The following is a 22,190-nucleotide window of genomic DNA, read 5'->3' as shown; positions in this document are numbered from 1 at the left end:
ATAGCAGGACTACGGTATTGTTTCTCAGTCTAATAAGGTCTTTTTTTTTTGTGAATTATCTGGGTCAGTACCAAAGCACCAGTATACTCCATCAGAACTCCTGGTCGAATGGTCATATTGCTTTGGAAAGTCCTTCCTGCAGCATCTTTCCATCGTCCAAAATGGCATTTACACCCACTTCACATGAGGCAGCTTTGGCGAAGCAGAAATGGTGGGTCGTACACATGGGACAGGGCTGGTGGTACGAACTTTTTGCCTCTCCTATCCACATGTTGAAGTGTCCTGAGCAAGACATTGAAACTCAAATTTCTCCTGATGGGCAGGCCATTGCATTATATGGCAGCTCAACCACAATCGATGTGCGAGTGAATGATTATATTAGAGGCTAATTGTAAAGCGCTTGGTCCATTAAGGTAGAAAAGTGCTGTAAAGTTAATTTACCATTTTTAATGTTAGATGACAATTTAATCATAATACTGTGATGAGAGTGAGACTAAAATAACACAAAGCCTTGAGATTTTGTAGCCAGTGATGAATATCTCTCTTAAAACCAGTCTTATTTCATCACTTAACTCAGACTAACGTGCTATGCTGTTAAGCTTCTCCTTTAACTAAAACTACCGAAACTGGCGCTATGATCAATAGTATCTTTGATTTGGAGTTAGCAAAGCCTAAAAACTCACTGAAGTGTATCTGTGGTGGGACAAAGGCAAAGCAAAGAGAGAAAGTGGCAGAGAGCACGGTGCCATGACCTGGAGGTCATTGGCAGTAGATAATCTGGTATGAGAACAACTGATAGCCTGTCAGTAATGATGGGGCCTAATGCTAGAGAAGAAAAAGGAGGGGAGCCGTAGAAGAAAGAAAGAAACCTACTGAGAACTCCCCTATGTTTTTTGTCATCTGTGTGCCAAATTAGGGTGAGAGGGGAGAAGGGGTGGAGAGGGGTCTGGGGTGGGGGGCAAAAAGAGAGAGTGCAGATGGACCACACCGACTAACTGGTTGGACTAATGTGGACGTTTTCTCTCCGGGGTCAGATATTTACTCCTAATTAGCTGGAGGAATGCGACTCATGAGAGCGGAACAGATACGTTACCGTTTTGGCCGGAATTTCCTCTCTTTCCATGGCATGTGCTGCTTTAACCTGATTAGGTATGGCACTTATCAGAAGAGATGAAAGCGTTTGGGGGATCGGTGACGCATTGCTGGACACCCCTGCTCTGCTCCCACTTCACCCCCATTTCCACCACGACCCTCCCCATGGTCATTACTGGTTGTGCCCTGTGTCATGGTAGTAGGAAAACTTGGTCCGTGATTTACAGTAAGACTGACATCGTGCCCTCAGCATGGCACTTGTTGCGGGACGAGATCAAAAGGAAGTTGTTGGGAATAAACAAGCAGGGAGACTTTCTATAAAAATGATTTTTATTGAAGGAACTTAAAATGAGATAAACAAGTTTTACAAGGTGGAGAGAGGGGCATGCTGTTGTCAGGAAGTGAGACAATTTCTAGTTTGTGCCCATGCATGTGTTTCAGTGGAAGTATCGAACCTGGTGGGGGCAAGTCAGAGCCAATTTCATGGTAGCACCCCAGCAAAGAGAAAAGCTTGTGTCTGTGTTGGGCCTAACTTCTTGCTAATGATGGATTAGAAGTCTTTAAATAGCAGATGCAACTAATTGGTATTTGCAGACCTGGTCTGGTGTGGCTTTAATATGCTACATTTGTGGTTTTCTCTAAAAAAAGGATGATTTTGGCACTGGGCAAGGATAATTTTTCTTCATCATGTTTGAAAGCCATTTGGTTTGAATTCACTCAACTGTTTGTTGGTGGAACACAAAGAAGAATGATTACAAAAAAACCCTCATATTTTTCATTTTTATCCAATTCTGTCTTGCCATTCATACAGTTTTGGTTTTATTTGGCCAGGTCTGAAGATATTGGGCATTCATACCACCACCCTTAATTCACGTGTGGTGCTCATAACATGGAAGAACAATTCTAGAAACAACAGTTTTTATTTCTGATGACTTTCTACCAAAGAACTACTTTCTACTGGGAGAATGAGTTCCAAAGAAAACTGTTAACATTGTTTTTTTGAATTGCGTAACAATGGCACAGCTTCTGTAAAGTCATGTTATTGTATTTTTAGCCATGTCAGCAGCTTGGCTCCATCAATCTGTCCATCATTTGCCTTGGTCAAGACTGAAATATCTCAAAAACCACTGCCATTAAATGTGGTACACATATTCATAGTTTCCATTGGATATATACGAATGCCTCTGATGACTCTCTTCATCAAGCGCCATCAGTAGGTCAGATATTTCCCCTGTCTTTAGAAATATTGCTACATCTTAAAGATATTGCCTTTTGACAAGAAAATTCCCAGACAATGAATTATCTTTTGATGATCTTCTGACTTTTTCTTTGGTGCTACCACAAGGTTGACAGTTGTAGTTTTGAGTGAACTGTATCGACTATTGGATGGACTGCGATGATATTTGGTACAGATATCCATGTCCCTCCCAGCATGAAATGTGTTTTTTCAAATCATATTCTCATCAGCCTCAGCTGTGTTTAATGCCAGTTAGCTAAAGTTAGTATGCTAACACACGAAACAAAAATAGGGAACATGATAAACATTATACCTGCTGAGCATCAGCATCTTTATTGTGAGCAGAGACGGTCCCTCTGTAAAAAAAACAAGCCCATAGGTCATCTGTGAAAGCAGCTTATTACGACCCATATTTACATTTCATTATTAAGCGACAAAACATGCATTACCCTAGGGCTTTATTTCAGGAGACGTTCCTATAGGTTGTATCAGAGGGTTGGAACAAATGACCTGTATGGTCATTTAGCTTAGAGGATTTTTCTATAAAAATAGTAGTCTTTTTTTATTACATTTATTTATTTATTTATTTATTTATTTATTGTTATTTGGATGAAATACTGCAGCTACTTTACTATTTTGTTTGCAAATACAGTACAAACACAAGGCTCTGGGCTTGTGAGGAGAAGAGAAATGTGTTAATGTTCATGTTGAGCAAGGAGCTGGTGGTCTTCCGACTAATGTGGTTCTGAAATCAGGCTAAACATATATTTTTCAGAAATCCCCAACACAAACAAAATCAATCACCAGCTGTCACACAAACCACCAGTGAAGTGGAACTCCATGATTACACGCTCTTCTTATCAGTGTCCATACCTAACCTCATTTGGAAAAAAAAAAAAGTCATGAATATTCCTTTTACACGACATAGCATTACAATCTGTCTTCTTTCTCTGGCCATATATTTCAGAATGGAAATGATGTCAGATTTCACTATTACTGCCATATGCCATATGAGAGCTATCATTTCTGAATGCAAGACCTACCTCTGCTTGTAGCCAGCGGCACATCTGTGCACCTTCTGTGGTGGGCTCTGCCTGTGGTGGGCTTTACTTGTGTGTGTGTGCGTGTGTGTTTGCGTGTGTGTCCGTGTGTGTGTGTGTGTGTGTGTGTGTGTGTGTGTGTGTGTGTGTGTGTGTGTATGCAATACATACATGTGCATTCACATGCTCACAGGCAGTTGCAGGTGGGCCCTCAATGTGATAGCAACAACAAACATCTATTAGTCATTAATGAACACACTCCATCCAGAGCATATTCCCGACTACTGATCAGCGCACTACACATACTGTATGTGATGTCCGAGCAGACCCTGAGCATTATGGGTGCCTCAGAGCTGATGGTTGGGCTAATGACCTGGATGGATAATGTGTATTGTGTGTTACAGTAAATGAAAATGAGGTCATACTCTCTAATTATCATTTTGTACCCCACACAGAGCTTGTTCCCAGACTCCACTACTACAACTCTTCCCTCTCTCTCACATGCACACGCACACACACACACACACACACACACACACACACACACACACACACACACACACACACACGCACACACACACGCTTGCTCACTGATGGTCTGTATTTGCTCAGGAGTTACTGGAACAGGCCACATTGAAGTCTGGAAGCAAAAGGACATCCAGCCTCACAGCCTCCAGGTCTCATGGTTCCACTGATTGACCTGATGAAGACCAAAGGCTCCAATCACTGACTCGATGTGTGTGCAGTGTGTGTAGAGTATGTGTGTGGGCACTGCTGTGTGTGAACAGACTTGCGTGTGTGTCATCACCTGACCACACACACGGTTTGGATGAGCCGTTATCATTTGCACATTAGACTCTTGAAAATTCTCCAGAAATTCTGGGGCCAGAATCTGTCTTGTCCTTCTCTTCTTCCTCCTGCTGTCTTCTTTCTTTAATCCCACACAAGAAGGACCACATCAATGGTCTGTCAAGCATGTGTGTGTGTGTGTGTGTGTGTGTGTGTGTGTGTGTGTATGTGTGTGTGTGAAGATAGATGGAAGTTGGTTTTATCCACTGCCTAGGTGGCACAATACAGATGATGGTATGCTGGCAGTACTGGAGTCCTTCCAGTGTGCCTGAATTTAAAAACAGCTGGTTGGTAAATGGACACTGACAGACAGACTGTAGCCTCTGTCTTGAATCCACATGTCCTGGACATCCTGAAGTATCTCATCACTATAACTACAAGGCTGCAATTGAAAATGGAAAATTTTTCAAAATGCCCACAGTAATTTACAGTGCCCAAGGTGGTGCCTAAGGTCCCAGTTAGACTTATGTTGTTTCATTGCTACCTGAAACAACACACCCCAACAACACAGGTCTTTGCATTTTTAACAAAGGCCTGTTTTCACATTTCCTGTTTTGTACGAACATCCACTAAAACCCAAACATATGCAATTCACAGTCATATAAAACAGACAATACTCACATTTGTGATGCTGGAACCAGTGAATGTTTAACATTTTTCCTTGATAAATGACTCAGATGAATAATCCATTATCATCTAACTGGTAAAATGAGAGATACATCTGTATCAAGAACTAAAAATAAGTTGATTAATCTATCAGTGGATCTACACAAACTTAATTAACGCTGATTTTGTTGGTTGATTAACAAAGCAGATGTCAATTAAAGATGGCAAACACAGAGTTTCAGCTTCTCAAATGAGAGGATTTGTTGCTTTTCTCTGTTTTACATTGATGTAAATTAAAGATTTGACAAAGCCAACTTGGAGTCTGGGAAATTGTGAGGAAAAGCATTTTTCACAGATGTCTGATATTTATCAAAAGACTAAGGGATAATGAAAATAATCATTAGCTGCTGCACTATCTGTATCCTCTGATTGATATCACTGTTTACCTCCTGTCTGTTTAATCACACTACACTGCTGACTAACTGGAAGCCAAATTTAGACCTGTCTTTACCACACACACACATTTCTTCCAGAGCTCTTTATTTTTTACAATATTGCAACAGCACTTTCCTTGGAATTTACATTGCGATTGTTGCCTGCAGGCAACACATTTCCTCTCTTGCTCCCATGGTTAACACCTATTTATATAAGAGTTTCTGACGTTTCACTTCCCCATCAAACAAGGCAACAGTGCCAATACTGTAAGCTGCTTTCATTCATCAGGCACCCCAGCATCAGCTGAGAGATAAATCCACTCAATAGTGTGTGGGTGGTATGGTCTGTGTTCTCTGGGTGGTCATATCTGGGGAATGTGAAGTCCAATAAAGGTATATAATTTGGAGGGAATTTTCATCCAGATGTACACAAAATGTCCTGAGGTAAGCAATGGGTTCAACAGAAGATCTTATATTTACAGGTATTGTCTTCATAATTCACTTTGGCAGGTAAGATCGATTTAATGAATTCCCTTGGGAACTGTTCACAAATAAAGCTCAGACCCTACAGAAAAATCATTTGGCTAAAGATTCACTTTGTGTTGCTTAAGCACCAGAGAAAGTTAAAGTTGAATTTGTCTTACTTATGTACACTTGTTGAAAATACTGGAAAGACAACACACTCATTGTTATGCTGGATGATTTAATGTTGGCGTCGCTCAGCTGGTGTCACTGTACGTAACCAGCTTATGGATCAGAGGGACCCATTGAGAGAAGTGAGTGACAGAGGGCAGCCGGGAAGAAAGAGAAGAGCGAATGAGTGTTCTGGCTTCTTGACCTCTTAGCATAAGAAGTCTTCTAAGTTCAAACTCCAGTGATTATAAGCTGAGCTGGTATTTAAAGTGCCCCCCCCACCCCTTCCTCACCTCCCCTCCTTTTCTCCCTCCTTCCATTCACTGGAGGCTCGTGTGAGCTGTGTGTGCGTGTGTGACAATGTCTACGACTGGAATATAAGAGTACATACCTCATGAACCTGCATGTGTGTGGTGTGTGTGTGTGTGTGTGTGTGTGTGTGTGTGTGTGTGTGTGTGTAGAGGTTTAGTAGAGTAGGTGGGCAGGGTCAAGGGTTGCTTGGTGGGGTTCTGGAGCCAGTGGGTCTTCTCCATTGTTCAGGCTGGAGGAGCCAAAGGGGGGCAGCGAGTATTGATGCTGAAGGTATTGCCTGCTTACGGTAGGGGGTTAGCAATAAGTGTGTGTGTCTTTATGTGTGTGTGTGTGTGTGTGTGTGTGTGTGTGTGTGTGTGTGTGTGTGGACCTTTGCTCCAGGAGGGACCCACAAGGGGCGGGAAAGGGAAAGTAATTACAGATGATATAGGACCAAAGGGAGGAAATTGATTAAAGAAAATGGGTGACCAGGAAGTAAGCAGGGATCTTTGTTTCCCCTTCAATTAAACTGAAATGTCTCAGTAGTCTCTCTCTTTGAGCTGCATATGGTGGAGGAGGAGGACAGGACTGTGGGGAAAGAGGGCTGAGAGTTTGGGGAGGGGGTTCTCTCAGGGAGGGGGAAGTTTACAGAGGTGATGTTGATGGATGGATGGACTTGCGGCACTCTCTGTGGAGGCTGACACTCATGATAGCCTCCATATGCTACTGTATTCACTGTATTCACCTGAGGAAAGCACATCAGCTACCTGCAGCCTGACAACTTGCACGCTTGAGGAAATAAAGAAGAGATCCAGTTTATAACTTGTGTTTTGGTCATCACTGCCATTGCTGTCATCAGTTAACTGTCGAGGTCTGGCCGGAGGTCTCAGACGAACACATGGGTTTTAAACAAATCCTCAGATTAGTCAAATTTAGCTGGAAGAAAAACTGTAGGCAAACAGCAAAATTATAACCCAAACACTGTAAACATCCATCACAGTTTAAACACTACAACCTTCTATCAACTTTGACCCACTATCCCTACTGTAGTTGTTGACAATCTTTTACACAGACTGGAATCATACTTGCATCAGTGCATCACTGATTATTACCCAAAATTTCAGGTACACAGGCTCCAAATAAAGTGGTTTAGATCACCAACACCACAGTGAAGCCAGAGCGCAACCATTAACTTGGTGAATGTAAACATTGTTATCATAACATGGCAATAAAGACTAAAACAAGACTCAAGTTGTAATAAACTGGCACTTTCTTTGCAGGATTTGAGAACAGATTTTGGAAAAAAAAAAAAAAAAAGTTTGATATTTTCAATCTTACCCTGCAGCAAAATGGAAACTTGAAACTTACTAATTCATACTATATCTGCTAAAAAAAATTCTAGGCAATGTCAAAGTTCATTGCCTAAATCATGGGAAATCTACAGGCTATCAAATATGTTCTGAAATCTGGACGCCAGTACTCTTGATCAACAGATTGGGGAGACTCTTTGATATGCTTAAATTTCCACATTGATTGTTTTTAAAATATTTATGTAGAAGAAATAAAGTTGAATTAAATTGAATTAAACTGAAGTTAAAAAAAAGTTATGAGCGGATTCATAAGCATATGGAAAAATTGTGTTAAAATCTAGTTTGCAGTTGACTGCATCCTCAAACAAACATTAAAGTCACCTCTCAGTTTTTCTCCCTCATTTACTGTTGCTTCTCTGTTACTTGCTTGGCAAATGCGAATATACAGTATGAATAGTTTTACAAGGCCAAGGGAGAAATAACAGTGAGGGGTGGTGGTGGTGGCGGTGGTGGTGGTGTGTGTGTGTGTGTGTGTGTGTGTGTGTGTGTGTGTGTTGGGGGGGTTGAAGAAAGAGAAAACAGGTTGTCAGTGTGGTTGAACAGCAAAATAGCATTTTCTCCCTCGGGCTCAGCCTCCACAGATGTTTCATTCAGGCCCCATGGCAGGGCCACTCTAAAAAGTGCTCCAGTCCCGACACAATTCAGCCCCTTTGTGCACTGAAGGAGAGAAGCTCAGCCCACTGTTTACTGCTCGTCCACCCCCATTCCTCCTTGTCTAACCCCCCTCCTCATGTTAGCAGGCGGAACAATTGGGGAGGGCCTTGCCCAGAGCTGGGGCGGTGTGGCAGGTCAACAGAATGGGCTGTGAATCCTGTGCCTCTGAATCCTCCGGGTGGGTGGTCCAGCTCTCTCCCCTCTCTGTGTCTCTCTCACACACATACACATAGAAACACTCTCCTCTCCTCTCTTCTCCTCTCCTCTCCTCTCCTCTCCTCTGCTCTCCTCTCCTCTCCTCTCCTCTCCTCTCCTCTCCTCTCCTCTCCTCTCCTCTCAGTGCTCATTAGCTCATCCTCTGGGCCAGGCACAGTGTTGGTCCTTGGGTTCTGTGATGTGGTGATAGGTGGCCCAAAGAGGAAGCCAGGCAGGGGTCTTTCTTCAGGATTAGCGGGCTCCCAGTTCCTCGTCACTGCGAGCAGGTCCCACACAGACCCGGACAGGCCTTAGCAGAGGGGGCCTGAGGTTGCCCACGTGGAAGCTGCCAGTGACTGGGTGGCAGTTTACACTAATCCTGCTGCTGATTACCACTGGCATGAGGAAATAAACAGCAATAAATGAACCTACAAGGCTCAGCACACATACACCCTTACAACAACTCCACCTACACAGTTAATGCTGACACACTTTTACAGTGATACACACATACATGCACATCCAAAAAGTGTTTTGTAATATTGTTGTCAGGGCTTCAAATGATGACTTTCTTTTATTAATATGTCAGGTTCTTTTTGTTTTTTGTTTTTTTGATTGATTATTTCCTGATTAGATCCTTTGGTCTGTAAAATGAAAAAATCTGTGACAAATATTTGTCATTATGATTTGCCAGGGCCAAAGGAGGTGTATTCAAAATGTGTGTATAAATATTTTATTTAATCAACAGTCCATTATTCTTCAGTTATCGAAATAGTTGCCACTCAATTTCCTGCTGATTGACTAATCCACTTATTGTTAATTCACCCGCAACGTCATCATACTCTACTCAGCCACCACAGAACACAATGTCCTCTTTTGCATCTACATTGTTGCAACTGGTCTTTATCATTAAAATCATATGATTTTTTACCTCATTTCTTTCACAGAATATCATACAGGATATAAAATTGGTTGAAGTTAGTCATACCTTCAGCAAGAAAAGAGTGCAACAGTCTGTTCTTGTCTGGCATATTTCCCCATAGTCACAGCGACATCTAGTGAGCAGAAAATGGTACTGATAATAATGGAAAAATTGCACCAAGTAACATATTTAGTAACACAGTCAGTTTCTTGGTAATCACACTTTACATACTGTTTTGCTTTGTGGAAATTAGCTGAAAGCAAATGAAGAGATAAATATTAGATATTAGACACGTGTTAAAATTGGTGCAAATTTACCATATTGGTCACTAAATTAATTACCTTCATCCACAGTGAATTATTGAACTATTATAGAAAGTTTTTTTCAGCAATGTAAATCTGCAACCTCATATTGTTCTGCAGTGAGAGGAGAGCACTGAAGCAATGTACCAGCAGCATATTTCCTCTCACACCATTTGAGCAACATTGTACATCCTGCTGTGGTCAGAGGCGTTGATCCTCTTTTTGGGTTCCTTTAGATGCAAGCGCTGCTGTGAGACACTGAGGAAGAAGCACTGTATGAAAGCATCACCTGGAGGCATAAAGCTTTGATAAAAGATTTATCCTGACTGCAGATTTTCTCACATGCTTTGGCCATCAAACAAACTTACAATGCCGCTGATGGGTTCTTCCGTCTTTATCCTGGGTAAGGCTCCTTATATGTTTACATTTATTAGACAGAAATGCATTCAATTACACTCTATTAATCATTTTTTTTATCACTAACAAAGTGTTAAGTTTTGTTGTTAATATAAAAAAGCATTTTTTTTCTGGAAACCTTGTACCTTAAATGCTCTGTCTGGGTTCAGATGTTAATAAGGGATTATAAATTTAATATAAACAAAAATGTATGTAAAGATAATTATTGATGAATAAACACATAAAGTCTAACTACTATATGCTGTACATGAAACACTGTATGAGTAAAACATCATCAGGCCAACAGGGCCACACCTTGAAGTACAGTACTTGCATGGCTTGTTCCCTTTAAGGTTTTCAGTTAATAAAAGTTACTTGCTAGTTAGGGTCAGCAAATATATACAGTTTTACTGTAAAAAAAAAAAAAAAAAAAAAAAAAACCACAAGCTCATATGCCGTCTATACCAGCAGCTTATTGGGACCTTTTATTGTGAACATGCTATACAGAGTGACAAAGTCCATGTTAGGAGGAGGTTGGGATGGATGGATAGGTCTACAAAACACAGGACTTTGACACGAGTGGCTGCTTTTCATTTCCCATTTGAAACCAATAGTTGTCATTGTTTCTTTTAACCATGACCACTCCCCAACCTTAGTTGTGTGACCATTTTGTGATCATTTTAACCATGACAATGAAAGTTACCTAACCTTAAGACAACATCTATTTCAATCCGAACCACAATTTTCCTAAACATATTTTTTTGCGCCTAAACCTAGCCAAACTATGACTGTTCTATAAGCTTAACCACAAGTTTATTATCGTAACCATGACAACATGAGGTCCAGTATGCCTGCCTCTACAGGGATGCTCATATGGGGTAGGGACAAATGAACTCTATGGTCGTCCAAGTTGGAGGACTTATTGGTAGAGTTTGTTGGATCTTAAATTGATGATAACAGAAAATGAAAAAATACAAGCACCCAGTGTTTCATGTTTAAACTTTGTTTTTGTGTTCACCTATCAGATAGTGTTGAAAAACTTGTATCCTTTCCTGCAGGTCTGGTTGTGGCTTCAACCATAGCAGATGAGACAACAAGCAGGCTACCCACAGTTCCAGCTGTATTTAACACCATTACTCTCAGACCTAATGACAATAACACCAACAATGTAGTAACTTCCATCAGCACCACCGACCCCAACACCCACACCAGCACCAATATCATCAATACCACCAATAACATGAACATCACTAGCACCAACAGCACCATCATGCCCCCAGTTACAAAGCAGAAAGGTGAGAGCTATTCTCTGAACAGTTGTTAACCAAATGTACGTATGTATGCATAAATGTAGTATTACCTAAAACCAATTGTTTAAGAGATTTCAGATTTTAAAGCCAATCCTTCCATTGGTCCATCCTTCAAGTCCATTATTGCATCTTCCTTCTTTTATGAATGTGCCTGTTTGTTTTCTTGTGGAATAATGTGTTTTTCTGATTCACGTGGTGAATGTTCTAAAGGTGGTACAGCTTCCCAAAGGCCCACAACACTGTCGACCACACCTAAACCCATCGGTCCTTCTAAAGGCACATCTGCCACCAGTACAAAAATGGACAAAAGTGAGTTGATTCCTGATGAATTAATAATTAAAATTAGGTATTCCCTGATTAGCTTGATGATTCTACATTATGTACAATTAGAGTGAAAAGGATGAATGCTGAATGATGAATGACCTTCTTTATATTTTCGCTTGTTCAATCAAAATGTAATGTGACAATGTAATAAAAAATATTTTTTTATTAATTGTGGATCAAAGGACAACATATAATTTTAAAGATTTTGCTTGCATTGACAAACTCACAGAACATTTTCACCCTACCCACAGATTTCCTCAGCTCTACAGAGTATTTCAGTATCTTTTTGGTTTACCGTTTAGATTCATTCTCACATCTCTCATCAACCTCCAGAAATACTCAATGTACACTACCTGCTGAGTACTAGGGCTGACAGACAAAGTTAGAAACTAGATGGACAAGATATTGGAGAATTTAACAGCTAAAAATCCAGGAGGTAGGTAGAGACCAAAGAAAGTGAATAAAATGAATGCAGGTATTGTCTGTGTCTGGATGTGTAAATAGGCCAATGCTTGCCGACACGTTAGCCACAGCAGCATTATAATGTAAAAATACAGTATGTCACTGATGTGTATTCAGCTTGCCTAACTGTCCCCAAGTGGCCACAAAAAAAAAAAAATCAGTTTCAACATCATATTGAACATCATATTCTGCAAGCTGACAAGCTGTTTCAAGTAAACTGTCTCTGTTTTTAAATACTTTTTTGTATGTCTAACAGAAACCACTCCCAAACCACAAACTGCAAATAAAAATGACAGCACTGGTGAGTTTAATCTAAAATTACATCTCAAACAATATCAAACCATAATGTCTTTTTGAGGTTGTATCTATACTATAGGCTTAGGCATACAACAGGTTTATGTCTTCATCTGGAACCACATTGTATAGCCAATGTGACAACTGTATTCCTATTTATAAACATGAACTGTTGCTCCTTCAGGTATTATCATCCTGGTTGTGATCGTCATTGTAATTATTGGATTTGGAGTTGCTTGCTTGGTTGCACGCAAGAGAGGAAGAGTAAGTAGAGTATGTTCACTCTTCACTTCTGCTTCCAAACAGGTATAGTTAAAGTTGATAGTTAATAACAATACAGCCAGCAGATGGTTAGCTTAGCTTAGCTTGAAGACTGGAAGCTTGAAACTGTTCAAAAATGTGCACAGCATCAGCTCTGAAGCTCAATGTCTCTTACATTACATCTAGGTAATTTAATCCACACAAAATCAGTTCCATGCGCTACATGACTACAATCACTCTGTAAAACCAGGACTTTGTTTTTATCACACTTCAGTGTGTTAACTAGTGAGCTTTAGAGGTGCTGGTCGGTGGATTTTCTTATTTTTGGACTGGACTGGACTAAGTTTTTTCCCCGCCACCAGTCTTTAAGCTGATCTAACCTGCTGCTTCATATTTAGCACACAAGAAAGTGGTATCGATCTTCTCATTTCCCAAAATGTAAACCCATTCCTTAGGCCTAAATGTTGTGGCACTGATGCATGTGTCTTCTGAATCTCCTCAGCGCTATTCTGTGGACTTCACTTACAGACCAGATGAAGCCAACATCCCTCTCAGCACCATGGAGCCTGACTTGCCTGCTGATACTGTTCCTCAAAACGGTCAGTCCAACACACCCACGTATATCAACAGCAATATCACTGAGAATATTTGTCCTTCATAAAAAAAGTCATCTTCAAAACTCAAAAATTAATCCTGATCCCTGTACATTTTCCAGGTCTGAAAACTTTTGAAAGTACAGAAACTACTACAAAAGAGCCACAAGAACCGGCAGAAAAACCAGAAGTACAAGAGGAGCAGAAAAGTGAGAGCTTATCTGTGATTGATCAGTATTTTGCATGCATTATATTAATCAAGCTCAGAGAAACAGAAGAGGACATTTGTTTTAGCTGTGAATTCAAATGTGGCATGTGCACTAATTGCGTGCCGCTTTTTTTCCTCTTTTGTAAGATCAGTTAAACTTAGTAAAAGGAAGTATGGTTCGTGACAGCTCTCTACACTATATATTTATATATTAACACGAACATGCTGTGACATGGTGTGAAAATACAGATGCCTGGGGAAAGCATGCGAAAAAAGTGTATTGCTTCTCTGTAGGCATTGATTTAACAGTCTAATATGAATATACAATATGAAATGTTAGATTTTTACCTTATGTTAAACAACTTTACCAAATATATAACCAGTATGTTTATAACCTGACTATCACCACAGGAAATGTGGCATTATGCAAGTCCACCTGACTCACGCAGAGCTTAAAAAAGAGCTTGTGTAAAGATAAGATCAGTTAAGGATATCCACCGAAAATTTTGAAACGTTGTGACGTAAAGTGTATGCATAACTGAGCAACAGTTGCTTAGTTTGAAGGGAGAAAAAAAAATATTATATGTGTCCCGTAGTACCAAAGACCACCACTTGATGGAAATGGAAGCCAAGTCAACAATTTACAAGCAAATGCAGTTTGCCATAACTGCAGCAGATATTCAATATAGTCAGTATCGGTATAATTCCAATTTTGATACAAACATACAAAAGCCATAGACAGCAATCATATACTAAGTCGTAAAGTTTTAAAATCTAGGTATTGGGAAACAAAGCCAAAATATTTGTTAATTTAAGAGGATTGCTTCTTCTGTGAGTTGTATATTTTGTGCTACATTTTTAGCCCACAGAATATTTGCTTATTCTTGTCCTATTGTTTTGACATTTTCATTTGTCTGATAGCGTATGAAGTGTTCCTGCTTTACTCAGATGTTACTCCACGTTGAAAGGTAAAAGGTTCAGTCATGTCTGGGCCTGCTTCTCTGCCTTGAGCCACACTTTGTTTAAATGGACAGTGCTGATGGCTGCTTTGAAAAGCAGCTTAAATGGTTCTCTGCCACTGGTGGGAAAGAAATAATGAAACTTTGCCAGCAATCAGATCAGGTGGGGAGCCAGATATCTAATTGTTGCTGTTGTTTTGGTTGACGCTGATTGAAAAAAGATTTATCTGATGATTACTGCTTGTCACTCAGGCTCACTTGTTTCAATTTAAAGGAATGCTGAAGAAACCAGACACGTGGCAAATTTCCACAATTACAAAATCTCTGGCTTCACCGAAGCTTATTGTTACAGCACCCTCTTGAAATATGCATTTACAAGTTAAGGCAGAAAATAAACACAATTTTGCTTAACACAAAGCCACACCCTTGACCTCATGGAAACACACACAATCTAACCCCAACCTTGAAAATTAAAATTATCTTTTGGTTGGGATTGGGTTATTGTGACTGTAGTTCAATGATCAGCTCCAACATAAAACATAATGTATCATCACAATGAAAAGAAGAGAAGTTATTTTTACATCTTAAGTGGAAACTACTTGAATGCATGTGACTTGCTTCCTGTAATGACAAGAAGCATGAGATAAGCACAAAAAGAAGCGATACAGGAAAACATACATCAATGTGCAAACTGATGACTGAAGTAACTTAAAGCAACTTGTATGAGGTAACTGGAAAATAAGACTCAGACTGAAACTTTGTAAGGTGACGTTTGCCAGCTGTACATAGTACAACATGGCATGTTTGTAATGTTTCATGCCAAAGAATACTGAAGTGACAAAAGAGGCAAAGCATAATCAGATGTTAGCCATCTTTTATCGCACTTTTGTGCAGGTGATTTGTCACTTCCTGTGGGTTGAGTGCTTAGGTACTACTTATTTATCTTCTTTTATTCAAGATGGAAATTTCTTAAATTGTGATTGAAATTTTTTTGTAGCACACTAGCCAAGAAGGAAGCGTGATTGTATTATAACAATAAGTGCAGCCCACATTAAGAAGCCAAGAAAATGGTCTCACTGACACAGTGAAGAACATAGGATACAGGTAGTGAAACCATCTAAATAAATGCCTGACAATAAAATGTAATCATACAGCAAGAATATCAGAGAGGCTTACCACTGGTTCATGCCCACACAGCCCTGAGAAAGGGTCTAATTAGCTGAAATAAGTGTAATCACCAGTGCAGGTGGACATGGGGGAAGGAGCTAGAGTTTAGATTATCATTAAGACTGGAAGGAGGCGTAAACAGCTAGCCTTGGTCTCCCAAAGTAAAAAAATAAAAAAACACCTACCAGCATCTCTTAAGTTCATTAATTAATTGGTTCTATCTTGTCTCTCTTAGGTGAATGTGTGCTCGAAATTAACTTGTTAGTGCAGCTTGTTAGGAGGTGTTTCAGATGCGTTCTTCAGTTGTCATGTGAAGGAAATGATATGTCTCTTGTTTGAGCGTATAGGTTTGCATTTCATTCGCACTATAAATGTGTTCATGCAAAGAAGCTTATTCTTGTGCTTCAAAGCTATTTTCTTCATTTTACAAGAATAACTTCTGTTGGGCTCTGTGCTGCTAAAGCGCAGGTGACATACACTCAATACTGTGCCTGGACGCATCCTGTATAGACACAGATAGAGGACTGACGCTGGTACTGTTCTGCTAACATACTGCTTTCACTGTGTAAAATGTGTAAACACGGTGAAGGCATTTGTAGTAGGATATTGCCCTTGAAAGGTGACAGAGGTAATTGTGTGAAAAATGTAAAAAGAAAGCTCAGGGTTCAAAAGTTAAAACCCTGCTTCACATCTCACCGTACCTGGGTAATCACTGTGTGATGTGGGAGTCATTGTTGGATTATCTGTTTTGGAAAGCTGGTTGTTTACAACAGGAAGATCCAGTGCAGTGGCTTTGAGATGCTGTCCGACCGTCTGACAAGTATTTTGCTTGACGCGTAGACCTTACTGATGTCTAAAACTCACAAACAGTAAAGAAACAAGACAGGTGTAATGTTTACTTTCTACTACTCTACTTTAACATTATTAATTAGCACAAAACAAAAACTACATTTCAGGTCGTTTGGGTTAGTTAGACTGATGTTATTAGCAGATAAACGGACATTTTGACCTGATAGTTGTGCTAGATGAAAAATCAGGGATCTTGGATATCTGTTCCAAATGTCATTAACAATCCATCTGATAGTTCTTGAGAAATTTTATACAGAGTTATGTGGTGTTTCTGTATAAACAACAGTTTATCCATCTGCCAAGTTCTTCTCATTTCAAGTCTTTATGCTAAGCTAACTTCCTCCTGGCTCTAGCTCAGTGCTTAACGCGCAGACATTAGACTGGTCATCTAACCATTGGAAGAAAAGCTAAACTTATTTACCAAAATACTGAACTTCTTTAAATATTGCATTTTAACCAAAATCTTTTTGCATGATACCAACTAGCCTGCAGAGCACATTTCCTGTCTATGAAATGAGAATGCTAAGCAGACCATCAGGTCACCAGTCCACCTGTAATAAAGAGTCTTGTCATCCGCCATAAACCAGACCGACATGATGATTCTCTTAAGGTTGGAATGACGCCCGAGGAGCCATCTTAGTCATGGCAGAATTATGTCTAGAACAACGTACACCTACCTCTCCCCTTCATCTCCGCTTTCCCTCCACCTAACCCTGGGTCAGATAATGATGGGGCCGCCCTACTTTCCCACAGCCTCCAACAGCTGCATGGCTGTAGCTCATTAGGAACTGGTCAGTAATCAGCCGCCTCATTACCAACATGGTGGCCCCCTCAAATGCCTTTGCCCAAGAGAAATCCCCTCCTGACTGTCAGAGAGGGCAAAACCACTTCAGGCTATGAGTTGAAATACTGTTATTATGTGGCAGCTAAACACAGAATACACTAACCCAAACAGCCGACCTGTAATGTCTTAGAAGTTTAAAATGACAGAGAAATGTCTCAACAACATTACACAATTAATCTATTGCAACAGTTTAACTTCCTAATAAAATAGCAACACACAATGAATGTTGGCTTTTTCCAATATATTTCAATATGACTCAGCCTGTGTGCTGTTTCAATTCATCCACATGTTGTTTTCATTTACATTTGTTATGCTAACTAGATACAGAATAGAAAACAGCATCAATTGTCTTGAACCACTAAAAAAAGCGTTATGGTTTTGCTTTTTGTTTGGTTTGCCCTTCACAGCTGAGGCTGATAAATCTGTCAATGAGCCCAGTGCTGAGTCTGCAGCTCCATCTGCAGCTCCGGCTCCTTCTCCAGACAGCTCTGAGGACAAACCCAAAGAGGATGTTGTTGAGCAGAGTCCTCCTTCTCCTGTGCAGCCGAGCGTGGAGGAAAAAACTGATGATGAAGGCGTCAACTCCAACAAGACCTCAGTGGAATCACTGAAGGAGCCAAATGAAAACAACAGCAACAATGCTGGCTGCAGTCAGAAGAGCGGTTGGTATTTAAATAATTTGTCCCCCCCCTCATACTCATTGTAATTCCCCATACTATCTGTAAACAATTTGACAAACCTTTCACATTCCCATGGTTTATAGCTTAAACACTTTTTATTAACACACTGATTATACTGTGTGTCTCCTGCACATTGTGTTTAATTTATTGACAGCTCCTTTCATTTCCTGTTTACGACAACATGTGTCATATCAACTCCTTTACCTCTTACTGAGTGACAAAAAGGAGAACTTACAACTACTGTATGTAGTAATTCACTCTGTTATTTACTTGGAAAATTGTGTGTATTGTCGTCAGTGTACATGGAAATTCACTTTCCTGCGCAACATTAAAAGATACTAAGATAAGCTGATGAAGAGGGAATTAATTAGGTACAAAAAGACTAAAGAGACTGTAACCCTGGAAGATACCCACTTGATTTGGCAAACTCTGACTCCGCTTAAGTCTCATATTAGCTTTTGATAAAACATATCATGCAGTTTTGCATAGAAGGGGTTGGATTTTGTCCCCCATCTCTTACAGTGGAGTAGGCTGTGATCACTTGAGGAGCAGTAACAATGATTAACTCTTTCACTATACATATGCACTGTACTGTATATGTTTGTTGTGTTAAGATAGACTTGAAAACAAATTTGAACCTATCCTACTTGAAATAGGATAATTTCATCAGATTTTATTTTTTTATTTTTTTTTTTTTGACGTATAAGTATCAAGATATTGTCACATTGAAAGATTTTTATTTGTATTTACTGTTGATTCACTTGCATTTGACTTTCAAACAAAAGGGTTTTGAGTTTATCATCATAATACACTTCTTTGTCGTTTCGACAGATCTGGAGTTGGGCATGACCTTCTGGGACATTGCCCTCGACAGTCCAGTGTGACATTATTCCCTCGCTGCCCCTGTCCTGTTCCTCAAAAACTTGGTAAGACCACAGCGGACGAATGCTCTTCTGCAGCTGGTACACTGCTCAGCCAGTTCAGATGTTAGTAAAGGGAAAACCCCCAACCCTGAAGAGCAGGTCAACAGATCACATACAACCACTGGGAGGTCTGTGTTACAGCTTCTCGTCCTGAATTATTAAAAATAGAGGAGTCATAACCATTAAATCTAAAATTATAAAATGTGCTTGTCCCCAGAATTGTAAATCACACTGATAGCCCGCTGTCCAGTAGTATATAAATACACATTATGGCAGCTGCATCCAAAACTGAGCCTCATTGCGAGAGACAGGATCACAACATACAGTATATCATTAATTCAAACTGGTTGCTTTTACCTGCAATTGCTTTCCTCTTCGATTCTTTTATAAGGTTTTTATGCATTAAGTAACTGTTGGTCTGTTGACAAAATAATTTTAACTCAGAGTCCACTTACTTGTTTCATCAACCGCATTTTACAGTCTCTGTCATCATTTTCACGTGACCAAAGAGCCACACTTAGGCCATAACATGTGATGACAACTGAGCAAACTCAAACTCAAACTCAAACTCAAAGGCCAGTAGTTGAGTGCAGATTTTTCCATGGGTCAAAAGGAACATTCATGTTCATTTATAGGTCTATATGCTCTAAATAATTATGAGAAAGCAGTTGGTCTTTTACTTTAAGGTAGCAAAACCACTTCTTTTCTATCTTCTTTGCTAACTATATAAACCTGGCTTGGTTTCATTCCTCCTGCTCAATTTTCCACTCATACATGAGATTGTTCTCACATGGGTAGTAACATTGACCCCCTCAGTCTAATCATCACGTGCTTCAGGACGTAAGGCCCACAACTGCACCTGCACTCCCTCTCTCTTCCTATTTGCTCAAAAACACTCAGGGCCGAAGCCTGAGGCCCGAGGAATTCACACTGCTCTTAACAGCTGATGATAAGCTCACATCTCAGAAGCGAACCGCTCAGAAGCTCCGTGTTAGCAGTCATGGATCATCTCCGTTCCCACAAAAACAACAGCTTCAGAAATCCCAAGCATCTCCATTTCAGCAAAGGTGGTCACCTCTAGTATGCTGCATCTCTAAATACCTGTTCGCACAGTGAGCAGAAAACTTCAACCATATATGGAGACAATAAAGAGAACTATGAAATCGAATGTAATACGGTATGTGATATGTGATCTTCAGCAGTCAAACCTGTCACTGGAATATGTTCCATTCAGGTGTCCCAGTAAGTCACTTTTCAAATCTAGACAATGTTTAAAGGACCAGTGTGTAACATTTAGTGTTGTCTACCGGTGAGGATGCAGACTGCAAGCATCTTACCCTAACCTTAATCAAAGGGCTCTTGTTTCCTAAACCTAACCATGTGATGGACTCAGAATGCAAACCTCTCTAGTCATAGTCCTTTGTTCATCCACTATCCACCCCAACCAACCCTATAACTTTCCTTTGGATACTGTGCAGTACAAAAATATGGCAACCCCCAAAAAATATCATCATCCAGGCAGCAACTATGCTTTGAAACACGGTGTGATTGTAAAAAGGTAGTAGCCTACTGTATAAACACAAAGGTGTTGCCACAACTGATTTTTGCAACCGTCACCTTGAACACATCTTTTTTTTTAAAATCAGAATCAGGATAATGTGTAAAATGTGCTAAAACTTTAAGAAAATTAGAAGTCATCCGTCCTGTGACCAGACTCTTCCATTTGCAGAAAATGCTTTAAAAAATGCTTTAAGTTGGTCCAGGAGGATATGCATTGAATTAAGTTTTTAAAAACAATCTTCAAACACAATGCAAGGTTATGGAAAGCAATAATTTGTTTATCCTAGTCTCAGTTATTTATGATTTATAATAATAATACCCACACATGTGAAAACATTTTACACAATAGTTGTGCAAGACCTGCTGGTAAGTTGTTAAATATGCCACTGGTATGGCAGGAAGTGGAAGAAGCACCAGGTTTGCATGTTCACTGTATTCTAAGATTCAAAGATGAAAAATATTTTCAATGCAAAAGACCCTAGAATAAACACACATTTATCTTTGAACCCCCATCTGAATGATCTGAGTGCCACTGGAACCACCTGAAATACACAAAGTTACATTGAAAACCAACTCCTTTTGATTAATTGTAAAGAGATTTTGGGTCCATAGTGAAAGTGATTTTTAAATTTGATGTAATAATATAATGTCATTTTATAGAGAACTGAATCCTGTGGCTCACATGAGTATGAGCTGGCCTTCTAAAATAACACAATGAACACAAGTTGTAAAACAGTGAATAATGCAATTTTGGGTAAAACACAGAAAAGAAAAAGTGAACTCTTTACTTTTTCCCGCCTGGGTTGGGAAGTGATGAGCAAGCTGGAAACTGAAGTTGAAAGGCTGTTCGTCATTCTGTGCTGGTGGATAATGGATATGAAGTGACAGGTCATAAACTAAGCCTGCATAATTAGACCTGGTACTTCACAGTGTTATTTTCCAGTCGGAGCTCCGCTTTTATGTTTGATGGCTAATGTTGGAGTAAATTGTCTGTACTGCCTGGGATGAATATTTCACAGAGAGGAGGAGGCAAGAGACAGATAGTGACAGACTGAGATTTTCGTGTGTGAGACAAGGCTGGTAGTCAGCTAGAAGCAACTTGTTTTATCCGCAGACACTCTTATTTCAAGGAGCTGCTGCTGGTTCAGAGACAAGTCACAAAATGAGGAGGGTCAAGGATCTGAGCCTGAAGAGGGTAGCTAATCTCTCACGAGCCCTTGTGTGTGACTTTAGGGAAATAAATGGTATGAAAAAGCATAAAATATGAATATACTTATTCAACTGTTTAGCCTTTATCATGTTTCTCCCTCCTCCCCCAAATAGCAGAGGTAATTTTCTTTGGCAATGTTGCAGGTGTAAGCACAGATTTATGGTGGACAGGATGACAATGGTGTATGTGGTTAATGCAGGATCTTTATCTCAGTAATAACAGTGAGGGGAAGCTTCCTGCTTGTGAGTTTTGATGTGGTTCAGAGTGGCAGGTAGACCATTACACCTGGGCAGCTTTACAGGAGGGAGGGACTGTCGGAAAGTGCAGCCTGACACTCCCCTCACACTACAAGAAGAAAACAGCTGGTGGAGGCTGGTTCTGCCCCTTTCTCCCTACACTTCCTACCACAAGCCATCAACGTTTGTAAGTAAGAAAAAATTAAAAACTAAAACTTGTAGTTGCAAAGTGGTGATGATAGCAATTAGACGGGGACATTATTACAGGGCTTAAAGGGCTGTCCCTGCA

The 22,190-nt window shown here is 40.0% G+C and overlaps 1 protein-coding gene across 2 annotated transcripts in view; it reads left to right on the top strand.

Annotated features, from left to right (window-relative positions):
• LOC139635965 (uncharacterized) overlaps window positions 1-22,190 on the top strand; it is a 57,267-nt gene that overhangs the window by 29,235 nt on the left and 5,842 nt on the right. Inside the window, exons 3-11 of one of the 2 annotated variants that reach the window (XM_071503578.1) lie at window positions 9,862-10,028; window positions 11,080-11,316; window positions 11,542-11,640; window positions 12,374-12,418; window positions 12,596-12,675; window positions 13,175-13,271; window positions 13,388-13,474; window positions 17,700-17,954; window positions 18,804-18,898. In XM_071503578.1, the coding sequence (XP_071359679.1) occupies window positions 9,968-10,028; window positions 11,080-11,316; window positions 11,542-11,640; window positions 12,374-12,418; window positions 12,596-12,675; window positions 13,175-13,271; window positions 13,388-13,474; window positions 17,700-17,954; window positions 18,804-18,856 (1,014 nt within the window). In that variant the 5' untranslated portion in view covers window positions 9,862-9,967 and the 3' untranslated portion in view covers window positions 18,857-18,898. Of the gene's footprint in view, window positions 1-9,861; window positions 10,029-11,079; window positions 11,317-11,541; window positions 11,641-12,373; window positions 12,419-12,595; window positions 12,676-13,174; window positions 13,272-13,387; window positions 13,475-17,699; window positions 17,955-18,803; window positions 18,899-22,190 lie in introns of those variants that run through there. The other variant, XM_071503579.1, reaches the window with a different exon arrangement.

The sequence above is a fragment of the Trachinotus anak genome, unplaced genomic scaffold (genome assembly GCF_046630095.1).
Source record: "Trachinotus anak isolate AG129_WGS33_773 ecotype Australia unplaced genomic scaffold, CSIRO_AGI_Tana_v1 ptg000019l, whole genome shotgun sequence".
NCBI lineage: Eukaryota > Metazoa > Chordata > Actinopteri > Carangiformes > Carangidae > Trachinotus > Trachinotus anak.
The sequence above is the reverse complement of the archived record's forward strand: the minus strand, read 5'-3'. Positions and strand labels throughout refer to the sequence as shown.